The sequence below is a fragment of the Lutra lutra genome, chromosome 16 (genome assembly GCF_902655055.1).
Source record: "Lutra lutra chromosome 16, mLutLut1.2, whole genome shotgun sequence".
NCBI classification, from domain to species: Eukaryota; Metazoa; Chordata; class Mammalia; order Carnivora; family Mustelidae; genus Lutra; species Lutra lutra.
In genome coordinates this window covers 46,088,215-46,103,550 of record NC_062293.1, presented here as the reverse complement: position 1 = coordinate 46,103,550, position 15,336 = coordinate 46,088,215, and the positions used below count along the sequence as shown (strand labels likewise).

General features: G+C 44.2%; 1 protein-coding gene across 5 annotated transcripts in view; it reads left to right on the top strand.

The window, feature by feature from the left end:
- SMG6 (SMG6 nonsense mediated mRNA decay factor) overlaps positions 1-15,336 on the top strand; it is a 243,790-nt gene that overhangs the window by 113,485 nt on the left and 114,969 nt on the right. For all 5 annotated transcript variants that reach the window (XM_047708496.1, XM_047708495.1, XM_047708497.1 and 2 more), the window contains one exon: positions 8,186-8,387. In XM_047708496.1, coding sequence (XP_047564452.1) covers positions 8,186-8,387 — 202 coding nt within the window. The remainder of the gene's footprint in view (positions 1-8,185; positions 8,388-15,336) is intronic.

The following is a 15,336-nucleotide window of genomic DNA, read 5'->3' as shown; positions in this document are numbered from 1 at the left end:
TTACCTTCCTCACTTCCACTTTCTCATATAGCTGCCTAACACTCACTGAGTAAATAACTATGGTTGAGAGATTGGCAGGGTATGGTGGTTCTGTGGATTTCAAAGTGGCCTCTTATGCTCATTGATCTTTCATACTCTGGAGCCTTTTCTTTTGAGGCCACTGGGAATAACACACTCTAGATAGTTCTGTGGATGTCAGAATAGTAATCCCTGTGACACTCCCAAGGTCCTTGTGCTGATCTCCATTTTGGAGGGTTTAGGAATGCTCTCAAGAGAATAGGAAGGAAATGGCTTCTACTTAATATCTCTCCTTTGGAGGTTTTCACTGTTTTTTGCAAGCATTTGTTCTCTGCAAAGACAGATCCATCATTGATCCGAACGTAAGGTGATCAGATAGCTTACCTTTCAGTTTGCTTCTCCTCCAGAAACCCTCATTCCCAAATTGTCTCCCTCACACACTTGGACCCTTATTCATCTATCCCCCTTCATTCCCTCCCTTTTATTTCATTACCTTCTTTCTCTGTACAGTTAGAGAATCATTCCAAAGCTTTCTTAGGGAAATTCCAGAGCTCAGCATTGTCTCCTTGGTTCTCTCCTTTTTTGCCCATATTTCTCTTCTTTCCAGTCCAATATATATTTCCTAGGCAGTAGCCACTTAGGCACGTGTGGCACACATAGGACGATGACGACAGGACATCACCAACACCGCACAGTGATAAGGGCAGGATTTCAGGGGCTCTTGTGCCTTCCACACAGGGGCACTCATAGGTATGTGTGTTGGAGTCAGCAAGTAAGTAGATGGACTTTCCCATTTGTACTTGTAATAGGATGGGTTTATATCCCCGGAGATTTTGGTACAGGGGATTACAGCAGGGTGTGGAAAGTTGCCTTGAGCTGCTGTGAAAGACAGTGTAGAGTGCTTTGGTCTGTTTAAAACAGACTTGTGGGGTTTGGGGGAGGAGAAGTGGGGAACACGGTTTCTACACTAGGTCTCTTGTTAGGAGGGAGAGGTAGCTGCTCCCCACTTAACCATGTGAGCATGAAGTAAGCTGTGAATGTCAGGTGATGGAGAGGAGCAGAGCAACAGGCTTTCACGAGCCTAAACATAATGACCCCTCACATCCTAGGACCTTTGGCAGGCTAGGGCAGTGGGACAGCCTACCTCATTTCATATTCTCTGCTGACGCCAAATCTTCCCTCATCTTGATCTCTAGTTCTCAGTAAGTGAAAGAGTCAGGGGACTTTGAGAACATCCAAACCTAGCCCAGCTGTGGCAGTTGGTTTATTGCTTTCAGCTGGTACTTGAACCCAGGTCCTGGTCTTGGAGGCTTTCCCAGGTTTAATCCCCAGAGCTTTCTCTGCAGCTGTATGACACTGCGCTGACCCCGAATGAGGATAGGAAAATAGAACCAGTGCCAAGCCAGAGTCTCTTTTTCATTTGGAGTCTGGCTGTCTGCCCATGACCAGGGTTACATAATGGGAAACATAGCTGGGGCTCTGGAGAGCCCGCGTTTCACCAGGCTGCCCAGACCTTCGCATTCTGATGCTATATATCTTCCTAATTGTAGCTCGGATGCATTTATCACACTGTTGGATTGGAGTACTGTTAAAAAAAAAAAGAAGAAGAAGAAGAAGAAGAAGAAGAAGAAGAAGAAAAAACTCCAGAAATTCCTGGACTTGCTACTTTTCCATGGCTTGTCTTGTATAGTCTACAGAGCATGCTGGAAAAGGCTTGTAGGGAGCTCTCTGAGTGCTGTCACATAGGGAGACTTAGGGATATGTAGGGAGTATGCAGTAAGCTGATTTCCTCAGGGAGCCTACATGTGTTGACCCTGTAGATGAGATAGAAATTCTTGAGTTAAAAAACAGCTAGTTCACTCACCCTCATGGGGCAGCTCTGAAAATAAGAACTAATCCCAAGTCTAATCGGCACCCCTTCAAGGACGCTTAATACATCTTCCCAAAAGGGCATTTTAGGAGGTCACTAAGTAATAGTCCATCAGCACTTCCCTGAAGGAAGTGGTGGTGACTGTGGGAAGCCCCTTTGCTACCCTGGCTCCCCACCCAGTCTCCCTGGCTCCGGGTTGGGGCGTCAGCACTACAGCCTGGCACCAGGGGGTTCCTCTTCCTCCAAGTGCTGAGTGTGAGACACACGTGATCTCTCCCACGGCAGGAGCCTCTGTCCCCTCCCAGCTCCTCTCACAGGGCTTGTGAGAGGAAGGGGTGTTGGCCTAAGGCTCCAGTCTGACCCCAACAGGGTACAGCAGCTGACCCCAGGGAGCGTACTTTCCAGCTCTGGGCTGAGGTTATTTGGGTCCAGTGTGTGCTAAACTAAGAAGACGTGTTGGAGTGGTTACAGCTAAAAATTTAGAGAGGCAGGAACCGTGAGAATCCGCACCAGGGAGGCCGCCGAGGGCTCCACTCATGCCGTGGAGATGTTGAGGTCCCCTGGGGGCTGCTCTTTCCCAAACACACAGTGTTGATGGGTTTAACACACCATAGTGATGCAACAGAGGCCATACATGTTGAGCGTAGCTTGGGAAAACTGCAGTCACGTAAGGCACTGACCTAGATGGAGGCTGAGGGAGGCACAGTAGAGGTACTTGAGACATCCTGGAATGAGGTTACCGTGACCTCTTGTTGGCCAAAGGGTTCCAGCTGCGCTCCTTAGAACATGCAGAAGTTTATGTTCCTGGAGTAGTGCAGGGTGACTGGGCTTCAGAATTCGATTTGCCCTATTGGGCAGAATTAATTTAAGTTGGACACTTTCCCAAGGGCCCCAGTTGACTTGTTTGTATAAATCAGAAAGGCAAAAGGGATTATCTTTTAACAACTCTTAGGTTCTTATATTCACCTAATAAACAGCTGTTATTCTTGGAGGATGATATATCTTGCTGCCCATGTCTTAACTCCTAAAACAGTGATCTCTGACACCCATGTCTCCTCTTTATATCATGACAGCATCTGGAAAATACACTATAGTTCCTTAATCTCTGAGGGAGCTGCAGAGATTCCTACCACCCTCATCTCTACCCCATTCCAGAGCCCGTTGAGGTACTTGGCATTGTCACCAGACCAAATCCTTAGCCCACTGAAAACAGAGTTGGCATGACATCTCAGCTTAACAAAGGAGCTTCCTAAGGGGTTCATTCAGGTCCTTTCTACCTATTAGCTGCTCACCACCTGCAGTTGAGTGTGAAGTCCTCAGGGCTGCAATGGTCTTATGTTGGCCATGGAACCCCATGTTGGGAGTTGTGGGCTGGGGTATAGTGGTCCTTAGGCAGACAAGTTTTTAAAAGAGCATACTGCATATCTTAAGAGCGTTTCTCTTGTTGTGGCCTTCTGTCTTTCCCCTTTGTGTGTATAGTCCATGGGCTTTCTCTTTTCCAGCTTCCTCATGTCTAGTTTCTGTGCCATCTTGGCTATATTTCCAGAACTCCTCATTCCAGGAACTGAAAGACCCAACTTGTTTCCCATCTGTACTACAACTCTGATCTTCCATAGCTCTGAAACACAATGCAGGGCTTCTTCTCACTCACCTCTTTCCGGGTTTGTTCTGCAGCTGTGGAGTTTGAGTGTTAGTGTTTAAACAAGCTGGTATTACACAGGAAATGGCCACCTCCACAGGCCCCTGCAGGCTTGTAACATGGGGTCATTGTACTTGATATTAATCACCAGTCAGCCTGTTCCCCCAGTAAAAATATGAAGGGGTGTGTGAGGGCTCAGTCCTCCTTAGACTTGCCAGAAGGATGGCCTGAGACCTGGTTGGACCTTAGCACTCCACTCTCTGAACTCTCTATGGGCCCTACCCCGATGGAGCCTTTAGAAAAGTTCCTACCTGACCTCTTCCCTATAAAGCTGGCAGATCTGCCTTTCATTCTGAGTTCTAGAAAGGAGATCTGTTGTAGTATAACTTGCCTCACCTGTCTCACACCTTACTTAACCTTTTGGAGCATTTTGTGGGATAACACCTTGTGTGAGAAAACTCTAGAGTGCAGGAACACAGAAGCCTGTTAGTCTACCTGACACCAGGGTTTCTCAGTTCCTTGGACTGAAGCTGCTTTTCCAGGGGTGTATGCAGAAATAACCCCAGCCTGAAGGGTTAATCTGATTCCCCAAGTCAATATCCCCCAAACAACCAGCCAAGAGTGTGTGTTGGTTCATTTCTGTGAAATGTGTTTCCCCAGTCACCTGGGCTGGCCTGGGCTGCATTGTATCGGCCAGCAGCTGCACTGCACTCAAACTGACAGCTACATTAAACCTTGGAATTCTGAGGCAATAAAAAGTAAATTAACTCTTATTTTTTTCTTTTCCTGGTGGAGTGAGTGAATGCATGTCTGTAGGGAAGTGAGTAAGCCTCGGTCCTGAGTACATACCTCTAACTAGCCACTGCTGGTCTGTCCCAAGCTAGGATCTCGTGTTCAGACTCCAGCCAGGGGTCTGCTTTCCTGGTGTGTGGTGTTTCTGTGGGGTTGGGCCACTGGGTCACCCAGCAACTGCTGATCCTTGCTTACTAATCACATTACAGCTGCTTGAGAGGTTCCCTTGCCACCATTCTGAGAGCCGTAAACGAACTCGCTGGACGCAGTTTCATATTCTCTGGCTGCTTTGTGTCTGCTTGGTAAAGAATGCATCCTAACTGTAGAGGGATTTTGTGGGTTCTGGGATCTTCCCCAAAATACGACTTGGGACCAGAATAAGCCAAAGGCACTCGCCCAGGCTCATAGCACTGTTTAGAACCAAAATTGTTTGAGATTGTCTGAAAACCTTTTGATTTTTCAAGTGTTTCTAGAAGATTGGAAAAAATCTCATAGCCTCCAGAATTTGACTTTGGGCTCCTTGGCCCAGGCTAACTTCGAACCTTCAGAACTCAAGGGCTGCTGAGGGTTGAAGTTTGGGAGGCCCTCCTACCTGGGATAAGGAGCTAGAGCAGGAAAAAGCTAAGCCTTTCCCCTTCCATGCAGATAGGAAACCCTGTGTTCACCCACAGAGCTGACCTCTCAGCCCAGAGGCCTGGTTGGGGGTAAGCTGAGGTGATGATGCCCAAGTACCAGGAATTACCTCATCCTTAGCTTTTGAGGTCAGGCATCTCACCTAGGTTTTTTGGTTTTTTGGTTTTGTGTTTTTTTGGTGTGTGTGTGTGTGTGTTTTAAGTAAATGTATTTATTTGAAATAGCATGAGTACATGCAAGGGTGGCCGGGGGGCAAAGGGAGAGAATCTCCAGCAGACTGCCCGCTGAGTGCAGAGCTGATGTGGGGCTTGATCTCATGACCCTGAGATCATGACCTGAGCCAAAATCCAAGAGTTGGATACTTAACCGACTGAGCCACCCAGGCGCCCCTCACCTAGTTTAAGTACCTCTTCCTTTTAGTACTAGTTTCCTGACACTCCTCTTCCCTTCCCTCTGTGGAGAGTCACAGTATGGTGCATGGGTGCCTAATTAGTGTGTTTGTGTCCATGGTGCTCATTGGGAGAGGAGGTAATTGATGAAGTGATCTTGGGCAGTCGCACTATGACACCAGAAGAAAGAAGCTACTTGGAATCAGAGTTCAATCACAAGACCAGTCTGAATGGATCAGGGTAGAAGTGACCTTTCACTGAAGCATTTTGTGTATTCCCTTGGTTCTGGTTAGTCTAGCATGGCCCTCAGGCCCCTTTATATTCCTCATTTGGGAACTCGGGACACTTCCTATGTCTTTTGGCACCAGCCTGCTATCTTACAAACCAACCCTGGGGTAGGAACTCTCATCCGCTTCATTTTTGCAGTGAGTCTTAAGATTTTGGCACAAGGTGGGTGGTAATGGGCAAAAGGCAGCTGTGGGCAGGGGTCCCTAGTGGTGGCCAGCAGTCTCTGGGAGGAGTCAGTTTTGGTTTATCTGAGCCTTAGGGGACAGGGGAGCATGGTAATGAGAACCACATGGTACCACATATTTCTTCGTCTTGGATCCAAGATGGTAGGGGTGGGAGGATGAGAGAGGGATGTGGGGCCTCCCACTGTGGCAGCCGTGGGTAATTTTCTGCTGCCTCTCCCTGACTGGGGATGCTGCTGCCCACATCTCCCTACCCCCCACTACGTCCTGAAGCGATCAGGTCCTTGACCTGCACAACACCAACCAAGGCCCCTAAGCCAAGAATTCAGTTGGGAGACTTTTCACCTTCTTCCTTCTCACTGTCGTCTTTCCTGTTTATTTTCCAAATTGCTGCTCTGCAGCCGAGCAGTGTCTGTTGGCCAGAGCTCACCAGCGCTGTGGGATTGGACTCAGGCAGTGGGCTCAAGTGGCCAGCAGGGCACTGGGGGAGGAAGTGGGGAGCTGGAAGAGCCTCCCTGTGCGTCTCCCATGGGCAGCGCTAACCTCGGAGGCGGCCCTGAGCAGCCCTATCACATCCGGTGCTTGTCTCTGCAGCCGGGACCGGAGGATAAACTATCAGAGCTGTGGGGCAGTGCATCATTCCTCTTATTATTTTCTTCTCTGCAGATGGGGTCGTGGAAAGTTCAGTTCCTTTTAACCCTCGAAGTTCTGTTTATTCTACAGCTGGTAGCCTGAATGCTGCGTTTCCCATTACATCACAAAGGGGCTCAGGCAGATCTCTGCACAGAAACGTGTTGCAACTGTTTATTTTTTTCCATATTTAAACATTTCTGACAGCCAAACTCAGCTGAGCCAAAAGATGGAGCTTTGTGAATGAGTCTGGTTGTTGGTGTCTGTGCAGAGAGAAGGCTATAGAAAACTCTCGTCCCTCCGGTGATTCTTCCCAAACATGTTCTTTTTCCTGGGCAAAGCCTGTGAAGCAAGTTACTTCTGCAGTACACGTGTGTTGATTATGTGCTGTTGTGTGATTAATGGGGCTGTGTTCCGCCTGGTTCCCAGGACACTCTTGAAAACAAGATGTTTCATTTCATTGCCTTTTCCTAGTGTAGTGATTACAGTAAATAAACCAGTGCAGGCTCCTTCCACCTGGAGTCAGTCAGGGAGTCCCCACACCCCTACTCCACTTTCTCTCCCAGCATCACCTTCAGTGGCATGTCCCTTGAATGCCCTTTTTTCTGCCATCTCCCAAAGGCTCCTAGACTGCGGGAGAAACAAATTGCTTAAGGCTGAAACCCCTCCCTAGCAGATTTGGCTCATGCGCAGTAACTCCTCTGGGAAGATTCCAGGATGTAGCTCATTCGTAGCTCTCTTTGCCTCTTGCCACTCCACCTCTTGACCCTAATTGTAAAGCTTTTTTTTTTTTTTTTTTTTTTTTTTTTTGGTAATTCTGTGCAACTCATTCCTTTTGAAGTACAACTTAGCATCAATAGGTACAAAAACTGGGACAGTCCCAGGCAAGGCAGAGTGGTTGGTCAACCTGTATCTAACCTTCTACAAATGAGAAAAAGGAGAGGGAGTGGGCTGGCCAAGACAGCACTGGGACTGGTTCATCTGCTGAGATGCATGGGAAGCTTTAGTGTCCTGGGATGATCTCAGCAGGCCAAGAATGAGGTTTTTTATTGGGTGGGTGGGTGGGGTAGGAGGGGATGTTTAATTCCAGTACAATTAACATACAGTATTATATTAGTTTCAGGTGTACAGTATAGTGCTTCAACAATTCTGTACCTTACTTGGTACTCATCAGAACAGATGTACTCTTAATCCCATTCTCCTATTTGTATTTGTTTGTTTTCCTGTTTATATGTAGGAGAAGATTTCTAAAGCATCATAAGGGGGAAAAAAAACCCATGTGACTCTCTTCATGGTGTGACTGGCCCCTCTGGCTGCATGGGAGGAGGGGAGATTGGCGTTCTGTTGCTATCTTGTGGCATATACTTGGCTGGAGAGGAGTGGGGGAATTCTGGGAGCTGCCTCAGGCACTGGGTGTCTAGAATGTTTAAGTAAGTGTCTCAGGCACACTGTCTGGAAAGGTGACAGGACCTGCATTAGGCAGCTGATTCTCTAAATTCCTTTTCCTCTCTGGTTAGGACTTTAAAAACTCCCCCTAATCAATTTCAATTTTGCCTAGATGGACACTCGTCCACCAGATTGCTGCCATGGATGCAATTTTGTACCCTAGCTTTTTGGGTAAGAGTTTCTGGAAGTTGCCAGCCATAGGCAACATTTGCCACCAGTACCTCCCTTCTCACAAGTGCTTAAAATACTTTAACTGGTCCCTCTTTAGAGCTGTTCTTTCTGCCCTTATTTCTCACAGGGTTGCTATGGATGTGTGGTCGATGCTGGCTGATTTCTGTAACATATTGACTGCGGTGAATCAGTCTGAGGTGCCACTGTACAAGGACCCGGACGATGACCTCACCCTTCTTATCCTGGAAGAGGATCGGCTTCTCTCCGGCTTTGTCCCCTTGCTAGCTGCCCCTCAGGACCCCTGCTACGTGGAGAAAACCTCGGATAAGGTCAGCCCCAGGCCAAACATCCCTCCCCATTCACCCCTCCTCTTAATTCTCCAGACTTTTTTATTCTTGGGAAGTTTTCTGTGCAAACGGAACATGATTAAGTCATTGAGAAGGGTGTTAAGGGAAAATATCGACCTTTTAGCCGCTGACATCCAGCTCTGTGTCCTGAAAAAAAAAAAAAAAAACCCTCTCGACTTCCTTTGGTGTGTGTGTGTGTGTGCTCGCTGGCATGTTGTATATACGATCATTTCCTCACTTGTTTAAATAGTGCAGCTTGTGTTGGCAGTGCTCTCACTCAGCTCCAAATGGTTTGCATCATGCTTAAAGCACCCTCCTTCCTCCCCCCTCTCCTCCTTCCCCCCAGCCACAAAACTCTGCACTAGGAAAACAGCCAGGGCTTTTTCTCTTCTCTAAGGAGGGGAGTGATAAATAGGTGACTAGAGAGAAGCAGACACCATGTGTTAACTTACAAAAAAAGCTTTTAGGAATATGAAGCATTCCCCGCTGCCTAGTTTCTATTTTTCTTCCTCTAAGGACTGTGTTTTAACCTGAACTTTTTTCTGGTCTGTTTATAGAAAACAAAGCTCGTTGCCTGTTGCCCCGGTGGGGACTGTGGAACTCTTAGTCTCTGCTTAACAGTTGGGTCTTTGGCCAGGTGTGGAGGGTAGGGCAAGCTGCTTTGCTTCACATTCCCATGTAGCAATTGCTTGGGTGGGGAAGGGGCACCCACACACCCCGGGAACAAAGTCTCCTATGCTGAGCTGGGGAACCCTGTGTCTGACCTCTTTGCAGAGTTGTTAACATCATATCCCCTGGGGAGGCCTTTGGGGAAGAGGCCACAAATGGCTTCTTGGGTGGAAGCCTTTTGGCCTACATGAAGTATATAGAGAGAGACATAGGTGCATGGCTTTTTTTTTTTTTTTTAAGATTTATTTATATGTTTTAGGGAGAGAGAGAGAGCATGTGCTAGCGGTGGGGAAGGGGCAGAGACAGAGGGAGAGGGAGAGAGAATTCTCAAGCAGACTCCCACTGAGCACAGAGCCCAATACAGGGTTTGATCCCAGGACTCTGAGATCATGACCAGAACAAAAATCAAGAGCCAGCTCTGTAACCGACTGCGCCATCCAGGCACCCCAGATAGATGTTTTTTAAAAAAAATACCAAATAGTAAAAACTAAATCCCAGCCATAAACTACAAATATGAAAGAGATTATATTGAATAAAAAATATTGCTATATTGAAGATTTAAAATGTTTAAACTTTTTCTTAGTAGGAAAGAGTTATATGTTCATTATAGACAAGTAAAAAAAAAGAAAGAAAAATTTATCCACAGTCCTTTTACCTAGTGGTAACATCTGTGTTATTTTTGCTAATCATAATCATATTTAACTACTAGCATACACACTTTTTTTCTTTTTTTTAAAAATTTATATAGGTATCTTTGCTTATTTGTTTTTTTGTTTTGTTTTGTTTATTTATTATTTTTTTAATAAACATATAATGTATTTTTATCCCTAGGGGTACAGATCTGTGAATCGCCAGGTTTACACACTTCACAGCACTCACCATAGCACATACCTTCCCCAATGACACTTTTTTAAATATAAAACTAAGAATTGTTATACAGACTATAATCTGATTTTTTTCACCAAATCTTTTTTTAGTGTATTCTTATATGAAATCATTTTTTAAAAAGATATTTATTTATTATTTGTTTATTTATTTTAGAGGGAGAGAGAGAGGAGAACAAGTGGGTGGGGCAGAGGGAGAGGAAGATAGAATCTCAAGGAGACTCTGTGCCAAGCGTGGAGCCCAACATGGAGCTCGATCTCAGGACCCCAAGGTCTTGACCTGAACCATAATCAAGAGTTGGATGCTTAACCAACTGAGTGCCCTATATGGAATCATTTTTGATTATCACTTTGTATTCTTCTGTATGCCAAGATTTCTTTAACTAGTCTTTGCTCTATTGAGCCAAGGGACTATTCTCAATTTTTGTACTGCTGTAAACAGTGACATGATCCTTATAGCATAATTTTTGCATATATTCCCCTTGGTTAAACCTATTGACTTAAAAAAAACCTCTTCCTCTTTGGATGTGTTTAATGACTAATATCTTGGGAATGTTAGACTCTCTCTCTCCTAAGAGGAATACTCATTTTATGCTTTTCCAATGAAAAGTTGGGAGTGAAATCCTGCTCTTCTAGTGTCAGAAGGGGATAATAATGGGGAATTGTAGTATGTGAGGCTGAGGATAACTAACACCGTGTTTATATGTTGTGGGAGAAGGTCAGTTAGAAGAGAAACTGGGTAAGCATGGCTTGGGCCAGGAGATCTTAGTACTCTTCTTCTGTGATCACACGGTGAGTTTGACTCTGGAGGGTACTTCTGGGAATCAGCTACTGGCTTAGCTGCCTTTTGGTGCAGAACAAGGAAGGAGGCCTAACCAGCTTCAGACTTGCTGACCCCTAACTCCTCATCAACTCTCCCAGCAGTAGTGTCAGTATGATACGTGTACGTGATACAGCATATGGTACAATGCAGCATATGATGAGTGTATGATGTGGCCAGAGAAGAACACAGAGCCAGCAGCCCATGCCCTCAGCCTGTAGCAGTGGTTCACAGGCTGCCCCAGGGCAGTTGCAGCTCGTGGAGGTTGAGACTAAGGTAGGTCTCCGCCTCAAGGACTGTGAAATAGGTATGTCAAACATAACATCTCCAGATCCATACTCTCCCATAAACCTGGTTGTCTGTCTTCTCCCCATCTTGGTAAATAACAGCTTTGACTTTGGGTAGATTATGTCAAAATTCTTGGGGTTATTCTTGGCTACTCTCTTTTTCTCACATCTCCATATCTAATTTATCAGCTGTTCATGTCTTCTTTACCTTCAAAATAAATGCAGATACAACTCTTTCTTACCACCCCACCCTAGATCAGCTCTTTGCAATGCCTTCTGACTGGTTTCTCTAGTTCCTCCTTCCTCCTACTTCCCAGTCTGTTTTCAGCACAAGTGGAATGATCTTTTTATTTGTTTATTTATTTTTTTTTTTAAAGATTTTATTTATTCATTTGACAGACAGAGATCACAAGTAGGCAGAGAAGCAGGCAGAGAAGCGGGCTCCCTGCTGAGCAGAGAGCCTGATGTGGGGCTCGATCCCAGGACCCTGGGATCATGACCCAAGCCGAAGGCAGAGGCTTTAACCCACTGAGCCACCCAGGTGCCCCGGAATGATCTTTTTAAAACATCAATAAGATCATGTTACTTCTTTGTTCAAAACTTTCTGATAGCTGCTTCTCTCACTTAGAGCAAAAGCCAGAGTTTTGGTGGTGGTGGTGGTGGTGTTTTTTTTTTTTTTTTTTTTTAAAGATTTTTATTTACTTGAGAGAGAGAAGGCATGAGAAGGGGGAGAGTCAGAGGGAGAAGCAGACTCCCTGTTGAATAGGGAGCCCGTTGCGGGACTCAATCCTGGGACTCCAGGATCGTGACCTGAGCCGAAGGCAGTTGCTCAATGAACTGAACCCAGGCACCCCAAAAGCCAGAGTTTTAACAGCATCCTGCAATGCTCTCAGTGATATGACACCACCTCTACCCGCCCTTAACTCTGATGTCAGCTCCTACTGCTCTCCTCCTACCCGATATGCTCTAGTCACATTGGAGTCCTTGCTGTTCTTCACACAAGCCAAGCACTCATGTCTAAGGGTCTTTGCACTTGCTTTCCTCTTAACCTAGAACACTGTGTTCCCAGAGAGCTGTGTGGCTCTCTCACTCCCTTCTAAATGTCACCTTGTTAGAACGGTCTTCCCTAGCTACTCTGTATAACATGTTTCTTTCCTTTTCTTTTTATTCTACTTTATTCTCCATTGCAGAGGAAAATAATGTCTCTATATCTAGCATGTATTGGTCCCAGGATTAGGTACTTCTATATAGTATCTCGTTAAGTTCTCCCGATAAGCCTGCCAAGTAGGTATTAGTACCTTTGTGTTGTTTGTTCTGTTGTGATGGTGGTGGTGGTGGTGGTTTTTCAAAGAGGTGACTGAGGTTCAAGAGAAGAGTGAAAAATGTTGATAAATCGTATGGGTCATCTGCATAGCTGACCTAGAATCTTTAGGTCAGCTATGGAGGGAATCTGTAGGAACCTCAGCCTTTTAGAAATCTGAAAGAGATCAATATTTTCTCCAGCTTTTAGTGTTCAGTACCAAGAAATGTAAAATATGTCAAGGACTTGTCAGTAGCAGCAACATGTGCAATTTCAGTGCTGTCCAGATAGGTCCCATGTTTGGTCCCACCTTGATGCCCATTCAACAGGTATTTACTGAACATGTCTGTATTATACTGTCTTACACCCAGAACAAGAGAGATCTAGACTTGTAAAGCAAACATCCTAGTTTGGGAAGCAGTTGGTGGCATGTACAAACGTGAGAAGCAACATAAGTTAATTTGAATCTGTAATTAAGGAGGAACTCTTGAAATTTTGTTGAGCTGGTAGTATTCCAAAGAAGGCATTGCTTAAGGAACACTGATTTGGCATTAATGTATCATTGTATTTCCTAAGCATATTCTGTGGAACTCTAGTTTTATAGGTTCTTAATTGTTAGATGAAAGTAAAAGACTTTCATGATCATACAAGTTATGGTAAAGTAATGTTAAGCAGGGATGCCTTGGTGGCTCCGTCAGCTAGGCATCCAACTCTTGATTTCGGCTCAGGTTATGATCTCAGGATTGTGAGATTGAGTCCCAAGTCGTCGAGCTCCCTGCTCAGTGGGGAGTCTGCTTCTCACTCTTCCCCTCTCCTTCCGCCCCTCTCCCCACTTATGCTGTCTCTCTCTCTCTCTCTCTCTAAAAACAATAATTTTTAAAAAGTAACAACATTAAACAGAACCCAATACTGTAAGACTTATTGGAGCTTTAACATAGTGTACTATGAGAATAGACTTTGCAACCTTTCCCAAACTTGATTTACCTGTGATCTTTTTTTTAATTTAACATCTTGCAGGTCTAGTATTTAGCTTAAAAAAAAAAAAAAAAAGTTAAAAAAAAAAAAAAACCTGGGTGTGGGATGAGCAAGAGGTAAAAAAACAGGTTGCTATTGGAATCATCCAGAAGAAAAATAAGATGAGGGTAAAAGCCGAGTGGAGCTAGTTACATTCTGAGACAAACATCACAGATGTTGAAACAGAGCCAGCTAGGGCAAAGAAAGTGACCTTAGGTTCATTGTGTGGCTGCTGGACATCTAAATTCAGAAGGGTAAGTAATTTACTTACCCAAGGTCATGTAGTTAGTAAGGAAGTATAGGCTTAGAATCCTTCCTTTTCTGTAGTACTTTAAAACTTCATGTTCTGATACTCCTGGCTGGCTCAGTCTGTATAGCATGGATTCATTCTTTCTTTCCTTCCTTCCAGAGAGGGAAGCGGGGAGTGGCAGAGGGAGAGGGAGAGAGAGAGAATATCAAGCTGACTCCCCGCTGACCATGGAGCCTGACGCAGGGATCAGCACAGGGATTGAACTCATGACCCTGAGATCATGACCTGAGCCAAAATCAAGAGTTGGACGCTTAACCAACTGAGCCACCCAGGCACTCCAGGTGTGAAACTCTTGATTTCCAGTTCATAAATTTGAGCCCAGTGTTTGGCATAGGTTTACTTAAGAAAAATTTTTAAAAAATTTTTTTTCTTAAATCCTCATGTTCTAATGATTTGGTGTCTAGGATTTGGTTCAAAATAATTTATGGATAGAAGCATGAATGAAAAAAAAGACCAAATATTGATCATTATTACATCTGAATAATGGATGGATTGATTTCATTATAGTGTTCTACTTTTGTGTATGTATGAAATTTTCTATAATAACTTGTGGATAAAAACAGTAATATATAGCCATCCTGAAAGGAGGCAAAACAAAATTCTATGTCTTTTCTGCCACATTATGTGCATAAATGATTGAAGAAGTAATCGAACTGTAATAATAATGAAGTTAAGCTCTTGCAGGCACTAATCGCCTTCCAGGCACTGCGCCAAACTCTTTTTACATGCATTTTCTCATTGAAACCCCGACAACCTTATATGCAGATAGGAGAAATGATGAAAAGGAAACTGTTCTAGGAGAAAGATGTTCAGCTCATGTTGTGCCTTAGTCAGTGTAAAAAAAAAAAAAAAGCTTAATTGTCTTCTTCAAAATCTATGTATGTGACTGGCGATACTAACCAAGGATCTATAGTCTTTCTATAGGATATATAGTCTCTTCTTAGGCTCTAAAGAACTTTCCTGAAGCTCTAGTTATTTAATGGTACTGATGCATTTATGCATGCAGAGGTGTAAGCAGTGCTTATTCTGTCATCCCTATAGTGGTTTTATCTTCCTCCCCATATTGTCTGACCAAGAACTAAGTGAAGAACTTTTCAGTAAGCTCATGCTGGGGCCACTCTTTGGGTTGATTGGGGGAATAAATTATTATAAGTCACATTATTATAAGTCGGTGTTTTGAGTCTCCTACCACATCCCATTCATTCTTATAGTCATTTTTGCTTTTTTTCTGGATGTAGGATCCTAGGAAACTTCGTCATACTTAAATATGTTGTTGAGGTTAAAGATGGGGCTTAAATTGTCCAAGTTTTGGAACTCCTGGCTTGTCTGCTTATTTATTTGTTAAATGACATTTTTGGAGTGTTGTTTGTTGTATACATAATTACCCCAAAATGTTTTAAATGGAAAATATAGAAAAGCACAAAAAATAAAAATCGCCTGCAAACTACCACCTAAAATTAATCAGTGTTAATAGCACAGTTTAAGTCCTTCCAGTCTTCCCCATGCTTAAATGTGTATACTTATTTTCTTTTCATAAAATTAGACTGTGCAGTATATGCTTTGTTCTTGTTTTATGTCCTTTATATATTTATATATACTATACATATTTTTTTAAGTTTTTTAAATTTATTTGACAGAGATCACAAG